This window comes from Tachypleus tridentatus, chromosome 2, assembly GCF_004210375.1.
Source record: "Tachypleus tridentatus isolate NWPU-2018 chromosome 2, ASM421037v1, whole genome shotgun sequence".
Lineage (NCBI taxonomy): Eukaryota > Metazoa > Arthropoda > Merostomata > Xiphosura > Limulidae > Tachypleus > Tachypleus tridentatus.
The window spans coordinates 43,324,171-43,344,157 of record NC_134826.1 but is presented as its reverse complement, the minus strand read 5'-3'; the positions used below and the strand labels follow the sequence as shown (position 1 = coordinate 43,344,157).

The 19,987-nt window shown below is 31.4% G+C and overlaps 1 protein-coding gene and 1 non-coding gene across 2 annotated transcripts; both read right to left on the bottom strand.

Moving 5' to 3' along the window:
• Positions 1-2,560: 2,560 nt before the first annotated feature.
• TRNAR-UCG (transfer RNA arginine (anticodon UCG)) lies at positions 2,561-2,633 on the bottom strand. Its single transcript has one exon. It is a non-coding gene; the product is annotated as a tRNA-Arg (tRNA).
• Positions 2,634-5,670: 3,037 nt separating this feature from the next.
• Positions 5,671-15,869, bottom strand: LOC143242081 (transmembrane emp24 domain-containing protein 1-like). The gene is made up of 4 exons (XM_076485427.1): positions 15,645-15,869; positions 13,225-13,346; positions 12,416-12,596; positions 5,671-10,655 (listed from the first exon to the last, which is right to left on the bottom strand). Exons 1-4 carry the CDS (start codon positions 15,846-15,848, stop codon positions 10,419-10,421), a joined length of 744 nt encoding a protein of 247 aa, XP_076341542.1. The 5' UTR covers positions 15,849-15,869; the 3' UTR covers positions 5,671-10,418.
• Positions 15,870-19,987: the final 4,118 nt, after the last annotated feature.

The window sequence follows — 19,987 nt, the reverse complement described above, 5'->3', positions numbered from 1 at the left end:
TTGTCTTAATTCTTTGCAATTTTACCATGATTGGGAATTGTTTTAGGTAATTTTACCTTTTTTATATTTAGTATTTTATTCTCGATGGTAGAAATAAATTATAGCATTTATTAGTTCTTGCAATATGAATTAGAATTTGTTATTTTGAAAATAAATTATATGCTGTAGAATAAGATTATTTTAATATTATAATAATTAAAAGAATGGAACTTGGCTCAATATATATATTATAACCATAAAATTTTCAAGTCATAAACCAAAACACATTAACTTGTCTGAATGAGGTGAAATGAATAAACAAAATCATGAGGAAGGACTGCGTTAAAAACAGCAAATCCCAACCTCTGATTAATTATATTATAACCATAAAATTTTCAAACCATAAACCAAAACACACACACACACACATATATATATATAGAGAGAGAATTACGCAGTTATTATCGAATTGTTTATTGGAATAATAGCAACTGAGAAAAAGTTATATATGTGTTCAGATACAGGGTGTCCGAAAAGTCTGGAACTATAGGCACTTCAATTAATTTCACAGAATGTGTTCCACATGTTGTCTTTGTAATACGTAACAAGTTTAAATTAACATTAGGATTAATTCGTCCTTTCCATTCATTGACAGCTATGTCAGAAATATAGAAAATCTACAAATAACCTATGGTTTTACACTTTTCGAACACTCTGTATATAAATACGTATAAGACTTGGTAAATCAGTTTGTGGTTGTGGAACATGAATAATATACTATAAATGATTTAGTTCGTTAAATAACAAAGACTTTATTTTGTTCGTAAGTGCTATTTAAAAACAAAGGATTATCTCCGCTGTACCCTCTGTGAGGATTGGACACAAATTTTCAGCGTTATTATTTCTCAAGCTTATCGATGAGCCACCAGTGAGCAAATTGTTTCTATTGTTTGTAGTTAAGCAGCAAGTTACACAATGGGCTATCTGTGCTCTGTTCACCACGATATCGAAACCCGGTTTCTAGCGTTGTTAGTCTGCAAACATGCTGCTGTGCTACTGAGGGAGAAGGCAGAAAAATATTTAAGAAAATCATGGATCTTGGCGCCTTTACCTAGTTTATAACTTCAGCATTTATTTTAGGTCTTTAAGGAATTTTGGTTATACAATTTGATAACCCCCAAACTTTTCCCATATTATTATGCATATTTTCAGATTGTCATCGACTATGAAAATATTCTGCAACATTCTTGTCACTATCAAAACAAAAGGGTTTAGTACTACGAGAAGGTTTACGTGTTTCTACTGAAGCAATAAAAGCAAATAATGTTTGTTTTGGGTTCAAAACCTTCACGTTCTTTGTCACGACTAGTAACAAGTAATCATAATGATGTTTCCAGATTTATCTATTTTAGTCTATAAGTTATTTTTGGAAGGTTAGTTATGCTATTTCGTAAGTAGAAAAATGATTTTTAATTACCCATGGCGGCGTCAGTGCATTTGATCTGCGTGTGGTATAATCATGATGTCATATCTACACCTTGAGAATGGATAAAAATAAAGTTATCTGTAATGGGAAATAATGATCCTTATTGCAAATCTACATGCACACATGATAAAAATTTCGCGAAGTTGGGGGTTATACATCTCGTAATAAAAAAGAGTTTTTTCAGTATCATATAAGCAAAAGTTCCATTATAGTATGATATAGCGGAAAGCCTTCTATATATCAGGTCATCCCCACTTAAGGGATTTTGTCCGATTTTAGGTCCAGAAAAAGAGAAGGGATTTCAAACGTTATTAATGTTATTTAATCAGTATTGTAGGTTCCATTATTATTAATTACTTCTTGCCAACGATTCACAAGCTTCTGAATGCCACTTCTATAAAATTCTTGGGGTTTGGGAGAAAATAATGTAGAAAGGGTGGTTTTGACATCCTCATCTGTTTCAGGCTCTTTTCCATCAAGATAGTTCTGTAAACTTCGGAATAGATGATAATCAGATAGGGCAAGGTCTGGATAATAAGGAGGATGTGGAAGGTTTTTTTTCCAGTCTAGCTCTTCAGTCTTTACAGATCTGGTCCTTGCTGTATGGGGCCGTGCATTATCCTGGTGTAACACAACACCTTTACGATGATCAAAGCAAGCCTCTTTTCTTTCAGTGCAACATTCAAGCCCTCTAGTCTGGTGTAATCGTTAAATTAATTTAATTTGACCTATCCTCTACACTTGTGTCTCCACAACAGGCAGTTGCCGCCCATTTAGATCAATAATGGGCAAATAAAAGGCCTATAGTCACAGTTGTTATACTTAGTAAATCTTTAACGAAGCTGTCATAGTAAATTATTAATTTTTTAACAAAACAAACTACAGTATTTATTCGTTTAATAACTAATACATTATTTTATAAAGCTTTGTGGCCTTATCGACTTCAATGACACCAGGAAGACATCGTTTCCTGCTATTAATAAAGAAAGACTAAATATTTAAGTAGTTTTCTCAATATAAATGAAGTTGATTAAAATTTTTATTTAGTTTATATTAAAAAGTGATTATAATTAAATTAAAATTTAAGAAAGATTACGTCCGCGACAGGATTCGAACCTGCAATCTTCTGATCCGAAGTCAGACGCCTTATCCATTAGGCCACGCGGACTTGCAAATAAAGTTATCATATAATCTTTTTATATTGTTATTAAATTACTTTTAAACTTATAATATAAATTATCAATCTGCAACACGTATGAATGACGACATACCCCGTAAACTTTCAATTTTAGCTCTCAAGCAAATCCAGTGAGTTGTGTAAAGTATCTACAGATCATATACGTCTCAACACACGTAGCGTCATTTGCTAGTTATTTTTTTAGAGAAAAGGTCCGAAACATATTTTATTTTCGTCATTATAGTTAAGTTCACGTTTCAGAGATTTAGAGTTAATTATATGGGGAACAGATATATAAAGAATATATTTTATATGCGAATGCTTAATCACATATTTAGGCCTAACGTATTTTTGTCATTCAAATATATGTCACACTTGAAAAGTAACAAACAGTGCATAACCGCATAAACTAGTGTTAATGTATGTAGTTTAATGCTAGTCAATCCTTAAAAATATGAAGTTGGGATAGATATATTTTAAAATAACAAGTTATTGAGACTTAAGTACTGTTTATAAATCGTACTATTCAAACAGTCTTTTATCAAATACATAAAAATCAAGAACAGCAAGTTTGAAACAAAAGAGCAACTTTAAATAATCATGTAACGAAAAAATGATTCAAAATGTTTAATAGTCGCATTAACGACAAACGTTTTGATTCTTTCAAAATGAAAGAAAAAATATGCTTTCAAACTTTTAAATCTATGACGAGCTCTTAAATCGGTTATCTGACTTAATAATATCACATTTTCTCTGGATGAATATTGTTTATAGAAATATATTTTGAATTTGTAGCACAGAATTTCATACATTTAGAGAAACGGAAAATTCGCAATAAAGTATACCACATCTGATAATGGTGCTTGTAATTTCGAAGCGCTGAAAAAATAAGCAGGTACATAGAAATAAAATGAAATTAGGAGTAGAGAGACACAGGTGACATTATAATCTAAGACCACATTGTTCATGTGTCAGTGTTGTTCATGTAACTTTTAATTTATTTATAACACTTGTAGGGTACCAATACCAACTACCCTGTTTAGTTTGACACTTGCCACCTGACATATCCAAGTTTTGAAAGTTTAACTGCATCTGGTGTCTCTTACTAGGTAATAAAATCACCGAGTTAGTTATGATCAAACCATTTGGCTCAAAGTAGTTTTTGCATTAGGGGTGTTTGGAGGATATTATAAATTGTGGAATAGGTTTAACCCACTTGGGTTTAATATTGTAATTACTGAGATGCCCCACGTGGCCATCAGATTCCTTCAGAACTGTAAACTCAACCTTGTATATGAGTAGTCTAGCCAGGTCACTTAACTGTTTTAATTACTTTAAATATGAGTTACACCTTAGGTAATATAATATGTTATTTTATCATTGCTTGGTGCTTATGGAGAAGTGTCATAAAAACTAAAAATGCTAAATTCTGGACAACTTGAGCCCTCTTAAAATCAGGTTGAAGTTTCATTAATTTAACTTACTTTGTCTTTATCATTGTACATTTTTCACTTGCACATAATTTTACAGTGTGGGTTAATTTATTTTTGTGCTGATGGAATTACTTGTTTTGGTTTTAAATACGAGGAATTGTGTGTAGCCTGTTAAAGATGGGAAAAAGTGTTTTAAAACAATCCACACTTGAAAGGATCATTCTTTTCTTTTTTTATTCTAGTATTTTTTTTTCTTAAGAAATGAATAAAAGAAAATATGTGTAAACTTTATGTGTAAATGGTTTCTGAATTCCATTGTTTCTTACCACATTCTTTTTTGTGTGTGCATACATGTTGAATTTAAATATTTATAGTTTATCATAAAAACTATCCCTTGTTCCAAAGGCTTCCCAAAAGTCAACAATATTTTAAATTTATATTTGACATATATTAATCTCTAACTTCCAAGCACATTAGCCAAAAACAATTAAAATTCCAAACAAGAAGGTTATACAAAAAATAATAAAAGTCAGTAATTTAAGCTAACAGTGGTATTAAAAACTGGATATTAACTTAGAAATTACATGTAGTTGGTCTGAACTTTTGTGTAGAAAAACATTTACTCACCTTAGAATTATCAGCTTTAGATGACTTATAAGTGTTTGTATAAATCTGTGCATGTATTGCATTAGTCCATCATTCCATACAGTTTTTATTCCAATAGGCTTTCTAGTTTTCATTTTATGATGAATCAGTATTTTTAATTAATTATTAAAAAGTGTTAAAACTACATAAAACTTGGGTGAATTTTGTTTAAAATATATTAAAGGAATACAGATCTACTTCAAATAAATCTTGTATTGACATATACCTGAAATTATTATGATTAAAAATTTTTACAAACTCTTCCGACTTAAATAACTGTAAAGTGCATAATATCCTGAAGAAGTTGTATCTCATTAAATAGGGACAAGCTTTCCAAATAAATGTTTGTACCAGAACAACTATCTTAGTCGTACCTAATATTTATCATAGGAAGTATACATTTTAAAGGAATGGTTTGTTCTAACTGTTCCATAAGAAAGCTGGAAAAGTTTAAATAAAGTATGTTTATACAGCATATTAATTCTATACTTCTTTGTATAGATAAATACTCCAATTTTACATTCATGATGAATTAAAATTTTAAAAGGTTTGGAATAATTTAACAAGTTTTTGAAACACTGAAAATTTTTCATAGTATTTTATTCCATCAAATTTTTATAACAATGGACTCACAGTAATTTTTTATGAGTTAGAAATTTTCAAGTTATAACAAAGTTCAAACTTTAATTTTCCCAAAAACTTATTAAATGTTGCAATGATGTATATTAAAAGGTTATTTAGTCAAATTATTTCTTTAAATTGATAGAAGTACCTATTTCTTGTTTACTAGTATATATAAAAGCTGTATAATGGATACTGATGGATAGCTAGGGATTAACACACGATGGACTGACATCTCATCCAAACAGGGTAATTTGTCATGTTCTTTAAGTTAACTATTGGCTTCTATGTAGCATTTCAGAATGGGTTAATGAGCTCAGAATAAGCACTTGGGTTTCATAAAAACAATTTATTAAAATTCTTCATGCTTATGAAACAGCTACTTTCAAAACCACATTTAATTTTCAACAAAAGAGTGCATGTATAATGGGAACCAACTGAATTTCAGACATATATTCTGCCAATATAATGAATCACATTACAACATTACTCACAGAGTTACAAGATTAAAGTACTGTATTTTATTTTATAGTAGTTTAAAAATTCAGTCATATCTAGAAAGAATGTTATATTGATGGTGCATATGTTCTGATTTACACTAATTCTGTTTTTCCTGTATATACCCCCTTTTCTTTTGGTAGTTGGATGTTCAGAAATTGTGTGTGTGTGCATGACAGATAATTATCACAAAGAAAGTGATTTTCTTGTGATTAAAATGCAAGTTCCAAGTAATTCTGGATATCCACTAATGATCCAGATGAGTTAACTTTTACTCCACAAATGAAGTTTATTATACACACAAACAGTTGTTGAAATAATTTCTTTAGTAGCTTCAAAATCAATAGCAAAATTTCCTACAGTCATGGGTAGTAATAAGGAACTACATGTAGATACAAACAACTTGTTTCATGGCACAATAAACTATCTTTATGAACAGAAACTAATGTTAAAAAACAAACTCAGTAATTGAAGAACTTCACAATACTATATTCTACCTATCATTCATTATATTGCAAGACCAATCTTTGGGCACTGGTAACAATGTCCAATTTTAGGCATAAGAATGGCACACAAATTACCAAAATTCAACACTCTTGACAGAATGAAATTCCTTGACCAAAGTATGTTATTCCCTAACCATATGATAAACATGATTTTAAAGTGTCATTGAACTATTACCTGTAATAATCTGTGAAAGTGGAAAACATTGTTAATTTTCCATTTAATAAAGTCTATCAGGGTGTGTATTAATAACCACAGTCTACTTAAATGTCATTTTACAAAGGTACAATATAGTCAGTTTGTTTTGAATTTTGTACAAAGCTACTCGAGTGCTATCTGTGCTAGCCGTCCCTGATTTAGCAGTGCAAGACTAGAGGGAAGGCAGCTAGTCCTCACCACCCACCACCAAATCTTGGACTATTCTTTTATCAATGAATAGTTAGATTGGCCATCACATTATAACCACCCCCATGGTTGAAAGGGCGAGCATGTTTGGTATGATGCAAGGTTTCAAACCCATGACCCTCTGATTACAATTCGAGTGCCTTAACCACAGTTTATCCATTTCCTGATGACGAGAAACCCACTCAAAATAAAAATGTACCTCAGAATGTCTGGTGTGAGTATTGACACTGTTATTGCTACAGAGAGAACAATGTTAGCATCTTCTGTTAACCTGAAGATGACCTAAGAAGGCCAAAACATTGTTCTCTGCTTATCAGTAAAAGTGTTACTACCCATACCAACCATTCTGAGATACAGTTTATCCATTTGTTTATGACAGTACTTACCAGTTACTTTTTTAAATTTTAAGTCACAAAAATGCTACTGTAGCACAACACTATAGAATTTAGTATTTGTGCTTATTACATTTCATCTTTTAAAACAAGGAAGAACATGTTTACTGTTGTAAAATGAAATATACTTTAACAAGTACACTTTTCACATGTCAAATGTTTCTAATAGCAATATTTTCTGTGTGTACATGCACAAAACTTTCAGTTGCTAACCATACACTGCAGTAAACTCATATTTCCAATATTTATGTAGAACAACTGCACGTTAATAAAACCATCCACTGATCCAAAGCACACTGTATTATTTTTGTATGTGTTTTAAAACTGAGTATCAAGTTCATCAGTATTGAAATCTTTGAATTAACAGGACCATAAACGTAATGATGAACCATAATACAGAAAATATTTTAAGGTTCATGCAAGTTCTGCAGTTAACAAGATCATCAGGTTATGTTTACAAATAACTAATTAGTAAATTATAATTATTCATATGGGAAACTTCATGTTGGGAATCAGAACTCTTGAAAGAGCATCCACAACAGTTATAGTTGAATTATATTTCTATGCCATTGCAATGTACAATCATAGTTGTACAGACTATGGTAATTGTCACAGACACGAATGTTGCCGTCTGCAAATTTATTTGTCAAAACCTGACAAATTGTGTTACATTATTACAAAGTTCACATGTGAAATCTATCATTTTTGCCTTATATAATGTTACTTATTGCATTAAGTAGAAACTACTACTAAGTAAAACTTGTACTAAAATTACTCACAATATTTTCATTCTGGTACAGTCCTTGGATTTGACACTCTCAGAAACACTAACACATCACTCATCTTCTATCACATCAGCACTTTATAATTACTATCTGAATCACTGGTACATACCATGGTCTAAACATCCATAGTTTTGAAACAATACTAAAACTATGAATCCAGTTATTTCAAGTGATACTTTACTTCAATCTTTGTTTGTTATTTTCCCTTAACATCATGTTTGTTGCTTAACAAACAGTATATTTTTTTCCAAATATAACAGTCAAATATCCAGTAACTTAAATTATAAATTATTTAGTAAACATGATTTGCTGATTAAATTATAGATTAGTAGATAAATATGATGTTTTCAAGAAATTGTAACTTATATATTCGTTTATTCATTAGTTCAATTTCAACTTTTTCTACAAAGACTCACAGATAACATATTGGGCTGTTTTCTTGGAAATCCTTCTATGATCCATATTATTAGTTACTATTAATAACACATTCTATACTTCAGTAATATTTTCATTAGATTTTATCCAAATCGTTATTACCTGCAACTTAATGACACTATATACTGCCATATTTTGCTGTATACAGGTTTGCCTTAACTTTAACTGGTAATATTCTACCTGTCTTTTGAAGATATCACACATCAACAACCCTTGTTTAAACTGTATTATGCATCATAATGTTGTATACTACAAGCAGTGCTTAGTGATGCATATTTTACGAGTTAAAACAAAATTACTGATAACTTACTACCTGCTATAATTATAATAGTTATTTTTGATAACACTGCACAACAAAGATTTTGCTTCTTGAACACTGTTGGGTGTTCCTTATAGATTTTTGGTTGCTGATCACAAAAATCACATCCAAATTTGCCCATCATGTACCATTTCATCGAAATCGTCAGTTTCACCAGGACATTGCTACAATGGAAAAACGATATCAGGGCAACTGGAATCCATCAATGCTTGCAAACTACTGTTGGACACTGCAACATGATGCACCGGACATTGAATACAAACGAAAATCAGGAGCAAAACACGTTTAATTATGTTGAACTTAATAGCGTATTAGAAACATAAATGAAATTAAATACGTTATTGCCGGTAAACAGTTAACTGTCTATTTCTCAGAGTTCCTACATGACAAAGCAAAACCAAATCTATATTTGTGCATACCCACCAGGTACCTGTCACAATCAGCAAAAACTTTTCAGGAAGCAAAACTTGTCAAACAAATTGTTGTGTAGTGTAATAAATGGTATATTTAAGTATAGATATCAAACAAAATAACAACTCACCAAAATTATAGCTTTGTCCTATCTTTGAACTTCCAGTCTTCATTAAAATTAATTTAATTTTCATTTTTACATCTGTCAGGTCTTACTCAAATGTCAATGATGTAATGTAACATGAATATTAGGTGTGCCTTCTGTGAGAATGTTTTATATTAATGCCCTAAGATTTGTACAATCAAAATTTATTTAATGGAAACAACCTATCTATGAATAGTAATTTGTTAAGAACTTTTATAGCATACTAAAGAAATCCTTTAGAAACTAGATGTAGGAAGGTGAACTGAAGCTAATTTAGATGGCAAGCTTGTTGGACTGTATGTAATTATTACAGTTGCTTTCCTACTTCATGATACTTAAGAGTAAATAAGACTAATGTAGGTAAAACAATGTTTATTCATAAAATGTGCACAAGGACTTGCTAAACATAACAGTATTAACTTGACGCTATATTTACATCTTCCGTACCCAAAAAGCATCAATGAAATTTGCTAAATGTCTCCTAGTTTCCCTGACCTGTGAGGACCGTGTGAACTCAGAGGATTTTCAGTTTTACTAGTAAATCAACTTTCTTAGCAAGATTGAGTGCAATTTCTCTTGTTCATAGACATGTTAAAAACCCTGGAAATCCAAGTGGGTAAAATTCTATATTACATAAAATTCTTTGGTTTCTGGACATTTATTAGCTAAATCACAAACTAGTTTACATAAAATTGATACACATAATTGGTTATTGCTTTTGTTATCATTTGATCATATGCACGAAATCACACTGCATACATACACATGAAAAAAGTGTTGAATTATCTCATAAAAATAAATTTAACAGTAATGTAGAGTAGATGCTTGGGAACATTCAACACAAACATAAAAAGTGCATCTCGGTATTTGTCATATGCAACGTAAAATAATGTCAATACAAGAAATATCAAAGACACGCACACCTGTAATCAATGTTGGAAATTCTATTAACAATGTTTGTACAAAAAAAATATTCTTTGGAACTATATTTGTAGATATTAGCAAGCTGCAACAAAAAAGGGTACACTACAACTGTTTGAAATACATAGGAATAAAAGGCACTAGACTGCAAGGGATATGACTAGCTCCGATTGGCTTAAGTCATTGGTTTTGTAAAATTGTTTTCAACCATCTGTTCTCAGTTCATTTTTCTGGTTACTCATAAAAGAAGTAATTTTTTTTGTCATGAAAGAAGTTTGAATATCTTGTGCAGTTTGCTTTTTTCCTCAAACAAACTTCGAACCATCAGCACTTGCACGGCCCCAACAATCAGCATGACAGAAACTATTATGATTGAAAAGGTATTCACCTGTGAAAAATTGTGTTCTTGGATATTCCGATCTCGTGCCTCAGTAGCTCTCATTTGGTCTTGAAAATGTTTTACCTTGATTAAATTATCACGTACTTTGTCCATACAGTTCTGAAAAATTAAAAAAACATCAATTGTCTTAAGAAATAAGACAATTTGTCTCAAACACTTTAAGTTTCAATTTATTGAAAAATTTTAAAAGTGCACATATTAAACCAAAAGCCCCTAATGTGTTTTCAGTATTTAAAATTACTGAGAGACATCCTGACATCTTAAAAACATTTTTTACAGACACTATTTTTTAAAAGTGAAACACCCAATTCTATCAGTGATAGAGAGCAGGCTTGGCATGGCAAGGTGATTAAAAATCTACTACTAAAAAATCTACTACTGAACATGCCAACTCTTTCAGCAATGGTGGAGTTAAAACATAACAGTCAATCCTATTATTCACTGGTAATGAGTAGCCTAAACTTTAGCAGTAGATGGTGTTTACTAACTTTCTTTCCTTTATCACTTCAGAATTAGGATTACTAGTATAGTTACCTCTAGAGTAACTTTGCACAAATAAAAATCAAAAGCTATTTCAGAGATGAGTTAATAACATCCTTTTCAAGGTTTCATAGCATCAAATAAAAATGTCTAATAACATCTTGGTAAAGTTTCTTGATATTACATAACTGAAATTATCATATTTGAACAACACTGACACTAATGTGGAAATCCATAGATTTTACACTGACTTGATGTGTTTACTTCATGATCAATACAATATAGTTATGGATGTGGTAGGTTAAAAATGTTACTCTTGCCTATACTTTAGGTCAGTTTGAAAATGATCAATAATAAATTTATATTAACATGTTAAAATAAAGTAGAAATAAAGAAACTAATATTGCCTAGTGTAAGTTGAAACTTATATATATGTTAACACACGATAAGGAATACAATGGTTTAACTTAATTGTACAGTTCTTCCAACAGCTGTATGTATTCCCTATTCAATTACGCTACATCTTGTACACTTATAAAAAAAAAAAAAGAAAAAAAAATGCATTAATTCAAAGGCATAATTAACGTAATGCAAAATAGAAATATGTTGTTTCAAAAACACTGTTAATCATACACAACATCTGTGAAATCAAACTGTATTAAGTGACAAAAAAACTCACAAAAGCTAATAATTTAATACAGAAAATTATTAAAAAATCTACCATTAAAAGTACAGCTTCATAAACATAATACTTACACTAGCAGCAGTGAAACAGCTTCACATGAACTGTATAACTGTAAAAGTGTCACTGTTACCAAATAATATCTTTAGAATTCAGGAAAGGAGACATATTGGAAAAAATATGCATGTAATTGCAATAAAACAAAATATTGTACATTCTAGATTTTTAATATTTAAATTATAGAATATTTTATAACCAAATACAAATTTATGGAATATGATCCTTTCTTTTGTTGTTGTTGTAGTTAAGAACAAAGCTCATAGTGGGTTACGTATACTATGCCCACCAATGGTATCAAAACCTTGTTTTTAGCATTATAAGTATTTAGATTTATTGCTGGGCCATTGGAGGTCACATCTGTTTGCATTAGAATACAAAATACAGTGTATTTTCATGTAAAGTATGTTTCAAGTCATGACTATCAATAACATTAGCTTAGAAATATTTTTTTCTGCCCTGAAAAAAAAGAAACAATTCCACAAATAAAGTGCATTTGGGATCACAGTTTCTATTTTTATTACCTAATTCCAATTAGTAACTACAAGTTTCTAAACATTTTCTCATTACACCATGTGGGCCATAAACATACCATCATGCAGAATTTACACCGATTTAAAATCCCTATAAATATACTTACCTTTATATCTTCTATTGTATCATTATATATTAATTCTGGTGGATAAACAACATCAAGATTATCCCATCGATCCTCTTCTTCTGAGTCCACAAAAATTTCAAAGTAAACAGATTTAGTTGAAAACCTACTGTTTGTGTTATCAAAACAAATCTTATAATCCCCTCGCTCTTTCACCTCATGCCTATGGAATGAACAAGAAATCAATGAGAAATGATTATTAGTTAAACATAAATATATTGACCATTTTATTTCTATGAAAAAATATAAAATCAAGAATAGATAAAACTAAGTAATTTAAAACACATATATATGTGTGTGTGTTTTATTACTATAAAGCCAACTCTAACAATTTTCTAGTAAGGGTGCATTATTAGAATTTAACCTGTTCAATGCCGTATACAAGATAAATCGTCCAAGCCGATCTGCAACACAGTACCAATGGAGGAGTTAATTCGTTCTCAATAATACCTAACTTCAACGCTAGTTCAAATACATGCATTTGAACTACTTACAAAATGTTTCACTTTCGATCCAAAATGGCGTCACAAAATAGTTACAAAATGAAGAAGCATTAGAGTTGTATTGTTGCAGCTGAAATACTTGGCAGTCAACAGGTTAAAGTACAAGTCTTCTTAATTGGAAAATTCAAGCTATAACATAAAAATGCTGACAATTATTAGGAAAATGTTAATCTGATAAAAATATTTTACAGTAATAAAAACTACTACTTACTTTGTTCATCAAACTTTAATTAAAACAATTATCATCAAAATATGATAAACCTAAACACATCGTACAAAGAAACACACCTATGTACAGCATCAGCCTTCATATAATCAGAAATAATTTCTCTATTTGTAGGAGATCTTAGAAAAAAGTTGATGTTTAGTTCACGTCTTATTTCTATATCTCCAAAAGTTGCATCAAGTACCTATTTTTAAAGAAAACAAAACACTGTTGTTAGAACACAAATCAGGAAATACAGTACACGTATCTGTATAAACAATTAATGTACATGGAAGATAAAAAGCAAATGGCATTATTCCAAATAGAACTTTGTAAATATTTTCAAAATAAAGATGTTACATAATTTTCCATCTACGAATAACAAAATTAATGTTATATAATTATTTCACAAAATTAGTGCTAAGGTCTCAAAGAATGCTTGTACATAAACATTTTCTGATATACAAGAAAATCAATTGAAAATGTCAGATGACCTATTATAGCGTATAATGATAGTTGCAATTAGAATTGAATTATCAATGGTATTTGCAAATGAACAACTCCTTTAATTAATTACTTAGTAAACTGTGTTTCTTAAAAAGTTACGTATACAAGCAAAAATCATACAAGTTTAACACTAAATGCTACCATATAGTTGCTTTCCTTCTGGTTAGCAGTTCACAAGTAGGAAAGTGGTGGTGGGTGCTACCAGCCAGTTGCCTTTCTTCTAATCAGCAATTTAAAATTAATCTTTGTCATAACAAATACAGAGTAAGCAAATCTGGTAGGCAATGGAAATTGAATCTGAGGACCTCAAATCTGTAGTCATCCCCCAAAATATTTTAACTGTTAACACAACTGTTTGCAAGAATACATTCAATAACAATAAAATTTAAATACAAACTGAAACAACTTTTGTAAAGACATTTTGGGTAAGTACTATATTGCACTGGGCAAATAGACACCTAAAAGACAAAAGTGTGATATGATTACTATAACACTTCCTGTTCATTACATTACATGTACAGCAATTTCTCGACTAAATTCCTAGTTAGTTCTTGTGTTATAAATAAAGACTACTAAATGAGTCATCACTAAACTACTGATGATTTAATTATTATATTTCAGAAAAACTGCTTAAAAATCAAAGTTAATTCAGAGAAATATTAGGTTTTTCAAAATTTTTATTCTTTTGTAAAACTTCTTTAATTATTTGCAATGGTTTTTTTACATTAAAATTAGCTGACACATGTTCCAGCACAAGCTATCTGTACTCTTGTCCACCATGAGAAATCAAACTTCCAATTTGAGCACCATGAGTTGAAAAACCACTTACCTACCCAGGAGTCCCGAGTTTTAACAAAAAAAATTATTGTAGCCTTTTCCAACTTAATGAAGCCTCATTTGGCATACTATATGTTTCAAGAATGTCAATTTGCTGGGAAGATTACAGTAACTGACAAACAGAATGGTACTTATTTTAAGTTATGAAGAGAGTGTAAAGGTTTTGAACTTGGTTTCTATTGACAGAATAACACAAAATAACTAGGGCACAGTTGATTTAGGTGTTAAAACTTTTAAAGGATTATCAAATGGTCTCAGTTTTGGGCAGTTTCCTTTGTTTTGATATATGCATGTATATTTCAGTTTCACATGTTCAGGCCAAACTAAAGAATGAAATTTTCAATTTATATCACTCTGTGGTCCACTCCTGATGAGTAATTTATTTTGTTCCCCAAGTGAATTGTCATGGTTCTTGAAATTGAAAATGTTCATGTAACTGTCACATGTTTAATCATGTCAATCAATATTTATTTCTCAGTAACCAGGTTAAATACATATCTTGCCAATGGCACCCTTAAGAAGATTAGTTGATTTGGAATATTTCAGCTTTCTAAATGTTTATCACCATGAAAAACTGGATGGCCTTCATGTCACTCAACTCCCATTATATAGCATTCATTCGATTACACCACCATAACTAGTTTGCTCCTGTAGAAGAAAGGTTCACCTTTCAAGAGTCCCCAGGTTAAAAGCCAATCTAATTGTTATACTAGCCCTTTCCCACTCTTCACATAATCCCAAAATTTCTTATCATCTTAACTCAATAGTAAAAATACTATATTTCACATGCTGTATATGTCAAGCATTCATATTCTACCTTTAGTCACTAACTGATTCCTTGGAAGTGCTATTTATGACTGTCATAGGATCCTGAACCACCTTCAGATATGGTAGTAGGTCTTATGAGCCATTGCTCCATGTACCAATCAAGTCCTCAAAGCCACATTATTGATAAAATGCAGCAACATTTTATCTCAAGCTTATATTAACATTTTTTAAAGTAGCAAGATAATGACTTCCCCTTTTTAATTAAAACCTAGATTAAACAATTAATTTAGTGCAAAAAACTAATAACAATAATTTGTTTTTAACATACATTGTTAAACGTTTGGCTGTTCTCAGAAAAGCTTTGCATAATCAAAAATTAAAAATTACTCACTTGATATTCAATTTCTATAACATCATCTTCCTTTGCATACTGATAAAAACATTCTGTCTTTCCAGGCCCTACAGTTATTGAAAGCTCACTCTCATTATTTTCGGCTGCATCTTTTGCGTTCAAAAACACATTAGCATTAAAAGTTATTATTAAGAAAACAAATAAGAATTTTGAATCTAATCTTGTGCCCCGTCTTCCTACCATTTTGAATTACAATACGAGTTGCGACATCTAACATTTATTTAAGAAAGAAAATTGATTTTTACATTAAATTATTTATGAATTTATAATGCAATTAAAAAAAACAAACTGGACCTCTCTGTATACATATTAAATGACTTTGAAATATGTATATATATAAATGATGGAGTAAAAACGTATTTACTCTTCATTGACTCAAAGTGTGCTATGATAAATGACGTTTCTAATATTTTAATTCAAATATCTGTTGGCCCGTCATGGCCAGGTGGGTTAAGGCGTTCGACTTGTAATATAAGGGTCTCGGGTTCAAATCCGTGATACACCAAACATGCTCGCTCTTTCAGCCGTGAGGGCGTTATAATGTGAGTCAACCCCACTATTCGTTGGTAAAAGAGTAGCCCAAGAATTGGCGGTGGGTGTTGATGAATAGGTGCCTTCCCTCTAGTCTTACACTGCAAAATTAGGGACGGCTAGTGCAGATAGCCCTCGTGTAGCTTTGCGCGAAATTCAAAACCAAACCAAATATCTGTTTGTTTATTTTTTAATTTCGCGCATAGCTACATGAGGACTATCCGCGCTAACCGTCCATAATTTAGTACTGTAAGACTAGAGGGAAAGAAGCTAGCCATCACCAACTCTTTGACTACTCTTTTACCAACAAATAGTGGAATTTACTGTCACATTATAATGCCCCCACGGCTGAAAGGGCGAGCATGTTTGGTACGACGTGAATTCGAACCCGTGACCCTCGAATTACAAGTCGAGTGCCTTAACCACCTGGCCATGCCGGGCCTCCCGCATGGAAAGGTGTGCTAAATGACAATTTTTCGTTAACATACATGTTTATCGTCTACTAGCCGAACCGGTGATTTTATCGTTAACGTTTGCATTACAAACAAATTATATGAAGACTTAATATTTTTTGGTAACTTTGAGTTAACATTTAATTTACAATATAGTGTTACAAGCCTATTTAGTTATGGATTATTTACTACACATTTGATAAAACATCATATATTTAACCTCGCACACACAAATGAATGCAGAATTATGATGTCTTTTCAGGTAAAAGTAAACAGTACGCCCAGTCTATGAAATAAAATAATGCTGTTTACTATAAAAAGGTCACGTGGAAAGAATAAGGCTTACACTATGATACTTATTGTGTGTGTGTTGTTTTCTTTTGTTATAGCGTAGTCCAATCAGGTTATCTACTGTATCCACCGAGGGGAATAAAACCTCCTGATATTAGCGTTGTAAGTCCTTATACTTACAGCTGTTCCAACGGGGGCAGTTTATTGCATGATGTTAAAGCCTATTCAGGTAGTGTATTTTATTCTATTCTTATTTTTTCTTTCTCTCTTTCTGGTTGGTTCGTATCTGGAAGTAGATTTCTTTCTTTTGATACATTATAAAATACAATATTGCATTTTATGTGTAGTATATTCTACCCATCAGTGCCATAATGTGAACAACCTACCACATTCAGAAAAATAAATTTACATTAAATAAGTTCAACATAATATTAAATATATATTTGTGTTGGAGATTATAATATTTGAGAAGAAAGAACAGAGGAAATAGTGCTAAGCTTAACCTGTTCACCAGAACATGTTCTCATACTCATTTAGATATTTTACATAAAAGTCTGTTCATCCTTGCCAGTAAAGAAAAAACATCGTTCACAAAGAAGTCCTGATTTGAAACAGGTTTGTAGCTTAATTTCAAAATTCAAATTTAAGATTTTATTTTTTCATAAAGTCACGAACTATTTTTACCTATCGAAATACGGAACAAGGTAACAGAGGTAGCTTTGTATTTTTCATCCCGAAAACTCTGGCAATGTTTCTTGTGTTTCCTATATTAAAAGTGGTAACCCTTATTTAAAAATATTTTTAAAAGAGTTCTGTATTTTAGTACTAAATTTATAAATTTCCCCAATAAAGATATAATCAAACCTTCATGTAAAGTCCTGAGAAAAGTGGTGAAGAATTATTTAAAACTGTGTTCTGTAATAAAGAAATGGTTGTCGCACCTACGTAGTTATTTCTAATTGTCTGAATCTTGAATAACCAAAGTTCGAATTGTTTTTTTATTTGTGGTGCCATCTATTTAATGGCACCACATTTATTGTTTCAGTCACATACATACGGACGTTTATACGTGCCATATCATTACGGTAAGATAAGCGTGTGTTTCAGAGAGATAGTGAATTAGAATTTCACGAGTCAGTCATTTTAAACAGTGCTTTCAAGAACCAGGTATCCAAGTTTTTACAGAACCTAATTTTTCAAATCATTGATATGGGATGTTTATTGGCTAACACTTTTACCAAAACCTGCCGCACCCGTTGTGTAAATCAAATCCACAGTGTGGATACAACGGTTTAATAGATCCAAGGGTCAAAATGGCACGAAGAGCAGGTAGAAAATAGCCGCAAATCAAATTAAAGGCGCGAAGAAAGAACGAAGAAAGGATTGATGACGCTGTTCCATTGGAGAGTGATAAAGATGAAATATCTAGCTATACCTCTGAGAATCCCTTGGATTTTGTGGCACCGAAGAAACGACGCAGACCACCCAAGTGCTGAAATGTGAAAGCGAGGCGTTTTGTAGTAATCCAACAGGGCGCCGAAATGATGTTTATTCAATTAGACATTTCTTTGGTATCAAATTCACAACGACTTTCCAAATGAAAAAGCTCGATGGAAGGCATCAAGTTCCAGTGCTCTTGACAAGAAGAATCGATTGCTTGTGTTCTACGTGACTGTATTAAGGATTCCATTCACCATGTTACTTCCAGAAGATTTAGATGGTCTTATGAAAGCGGTTGGAAACAACATTTGTAAGATATATAATGATACAAAACTATTCTCATTTACCAATAATGTGCAACAAACTGTATGAGAGAAAAGTTGTACTTGCACCGCTGTATTAGTTGATGACACTCAAACAAGTGAACGAGAGTGGAGATTGGAGAACAAGCTTTCAAAACAGCTAGATGGCACTTTCGTCGATTAAAGTCTGGATTTCAACAAGGTTGCTAGAACCTACAGTACGATCTGTCCAGCATTAATGTAAGTGAGCTGCACTGAAATCGTCAGCGTACTATTCATCAAAAGATGAGAATTATCTCACTAACACCAGGATCAACAAAGAACAAGAATGGGAACAAACAGTCAAACACAAAACAAATTATGGTTGATCTTAGAAACACGTACATCTGTTAAATTTACTACTGTCTGTTGAGGCGAGTCAAAAACTTGCGATAGCGTCACCAAATCTACGAATTGTTTCGTACAACTTTGTATGGAATCCAAGTTCAAACTGAAAATAGAATTTTAGCTCATTCCGGAATATGTTACATATATAGGTCTGCCATACAGTCGAAATTCTAGAACTATTGTTAAAAATAAAAATTGATTAGTGTTTGTTATAGTAATAAAAATTCACATAATTTGCAGGATTACAACTTTCAAATCGATGAGCACAAATCTATGAGATCGTGTTAATTATCTATCGGTAAACTTCTGAACTAGTAATGATAAAATTAAGGTTTCTATTCGTCAAGATGGGCAAAGCGCAAGATATCTCTTTGCGCAGTTTATATAAAGACAATCCTACATGTAAAAAAAAAAAAAAAAAAAGCGAACGGCATTCATTGTAGTTAGAAATGATCTGCGACTTATTTTAGGAAAACTTCGTTTGTTATCACGCGTTGTGCGCGCCAAGAATATCAAAATCCGGTTTTTAACATTATAACCTTCGAAATTTACGCATGTGCCACTGCGAAAATCCAGTAAAATGTTCTGATGGATATTTTATCTTTTTTAAAAGTAAACTGTTAAAACTTAGTATTACAATTATTTTAACATTTCTTCAATACATCACCAAAACATTAATTCTTGAAGTCTGTGTTTTTGCTTGTTTTGAATTTCGCGCAAAGCTACTCAAGGGCTATCTGAGCTAACCGTCCCTTATTTAGCAGTGTAAGACTAGAAAGAAGGCAGCTAGTCATCACCACCCATCACCAAATCTTAAGCTACTCTTTTACCAACAAATAGTGGGATTGACTGTCACTTTATGCTGAGAGGGCATGTTTGGTACCACCGGGATTCGAACCCGCGACGCTCAGATTACGAG

What these genes read in the sequence shown, in the direction of transcription:
- LOC143242081 (XM_076485427.1), bottom strand. Translation starts at nt 15,848, where the DNA reads ATGGTAGGAAGACGGGGCACAAGATTAGATTCAAAATTCTTATTTGTT. An exon ending in AAGGCTGATGCTGTACATAG is followed by an intron (nt 12,597 to 13,224) that starts GTGTGTTTCTTT and finishes TTCATTCCATAG; the next exon opens with GCATGAGGTGAAAGAGCGAG. An exon ending in ATACAATAGAAGATATAAAG is followed by an intron (nt 10,656 to 12,415) that starts GTAAGTATATTT and finishes TTAATTTTTCAG; the next exon opens with AACTGTATGGACAAAGTACG.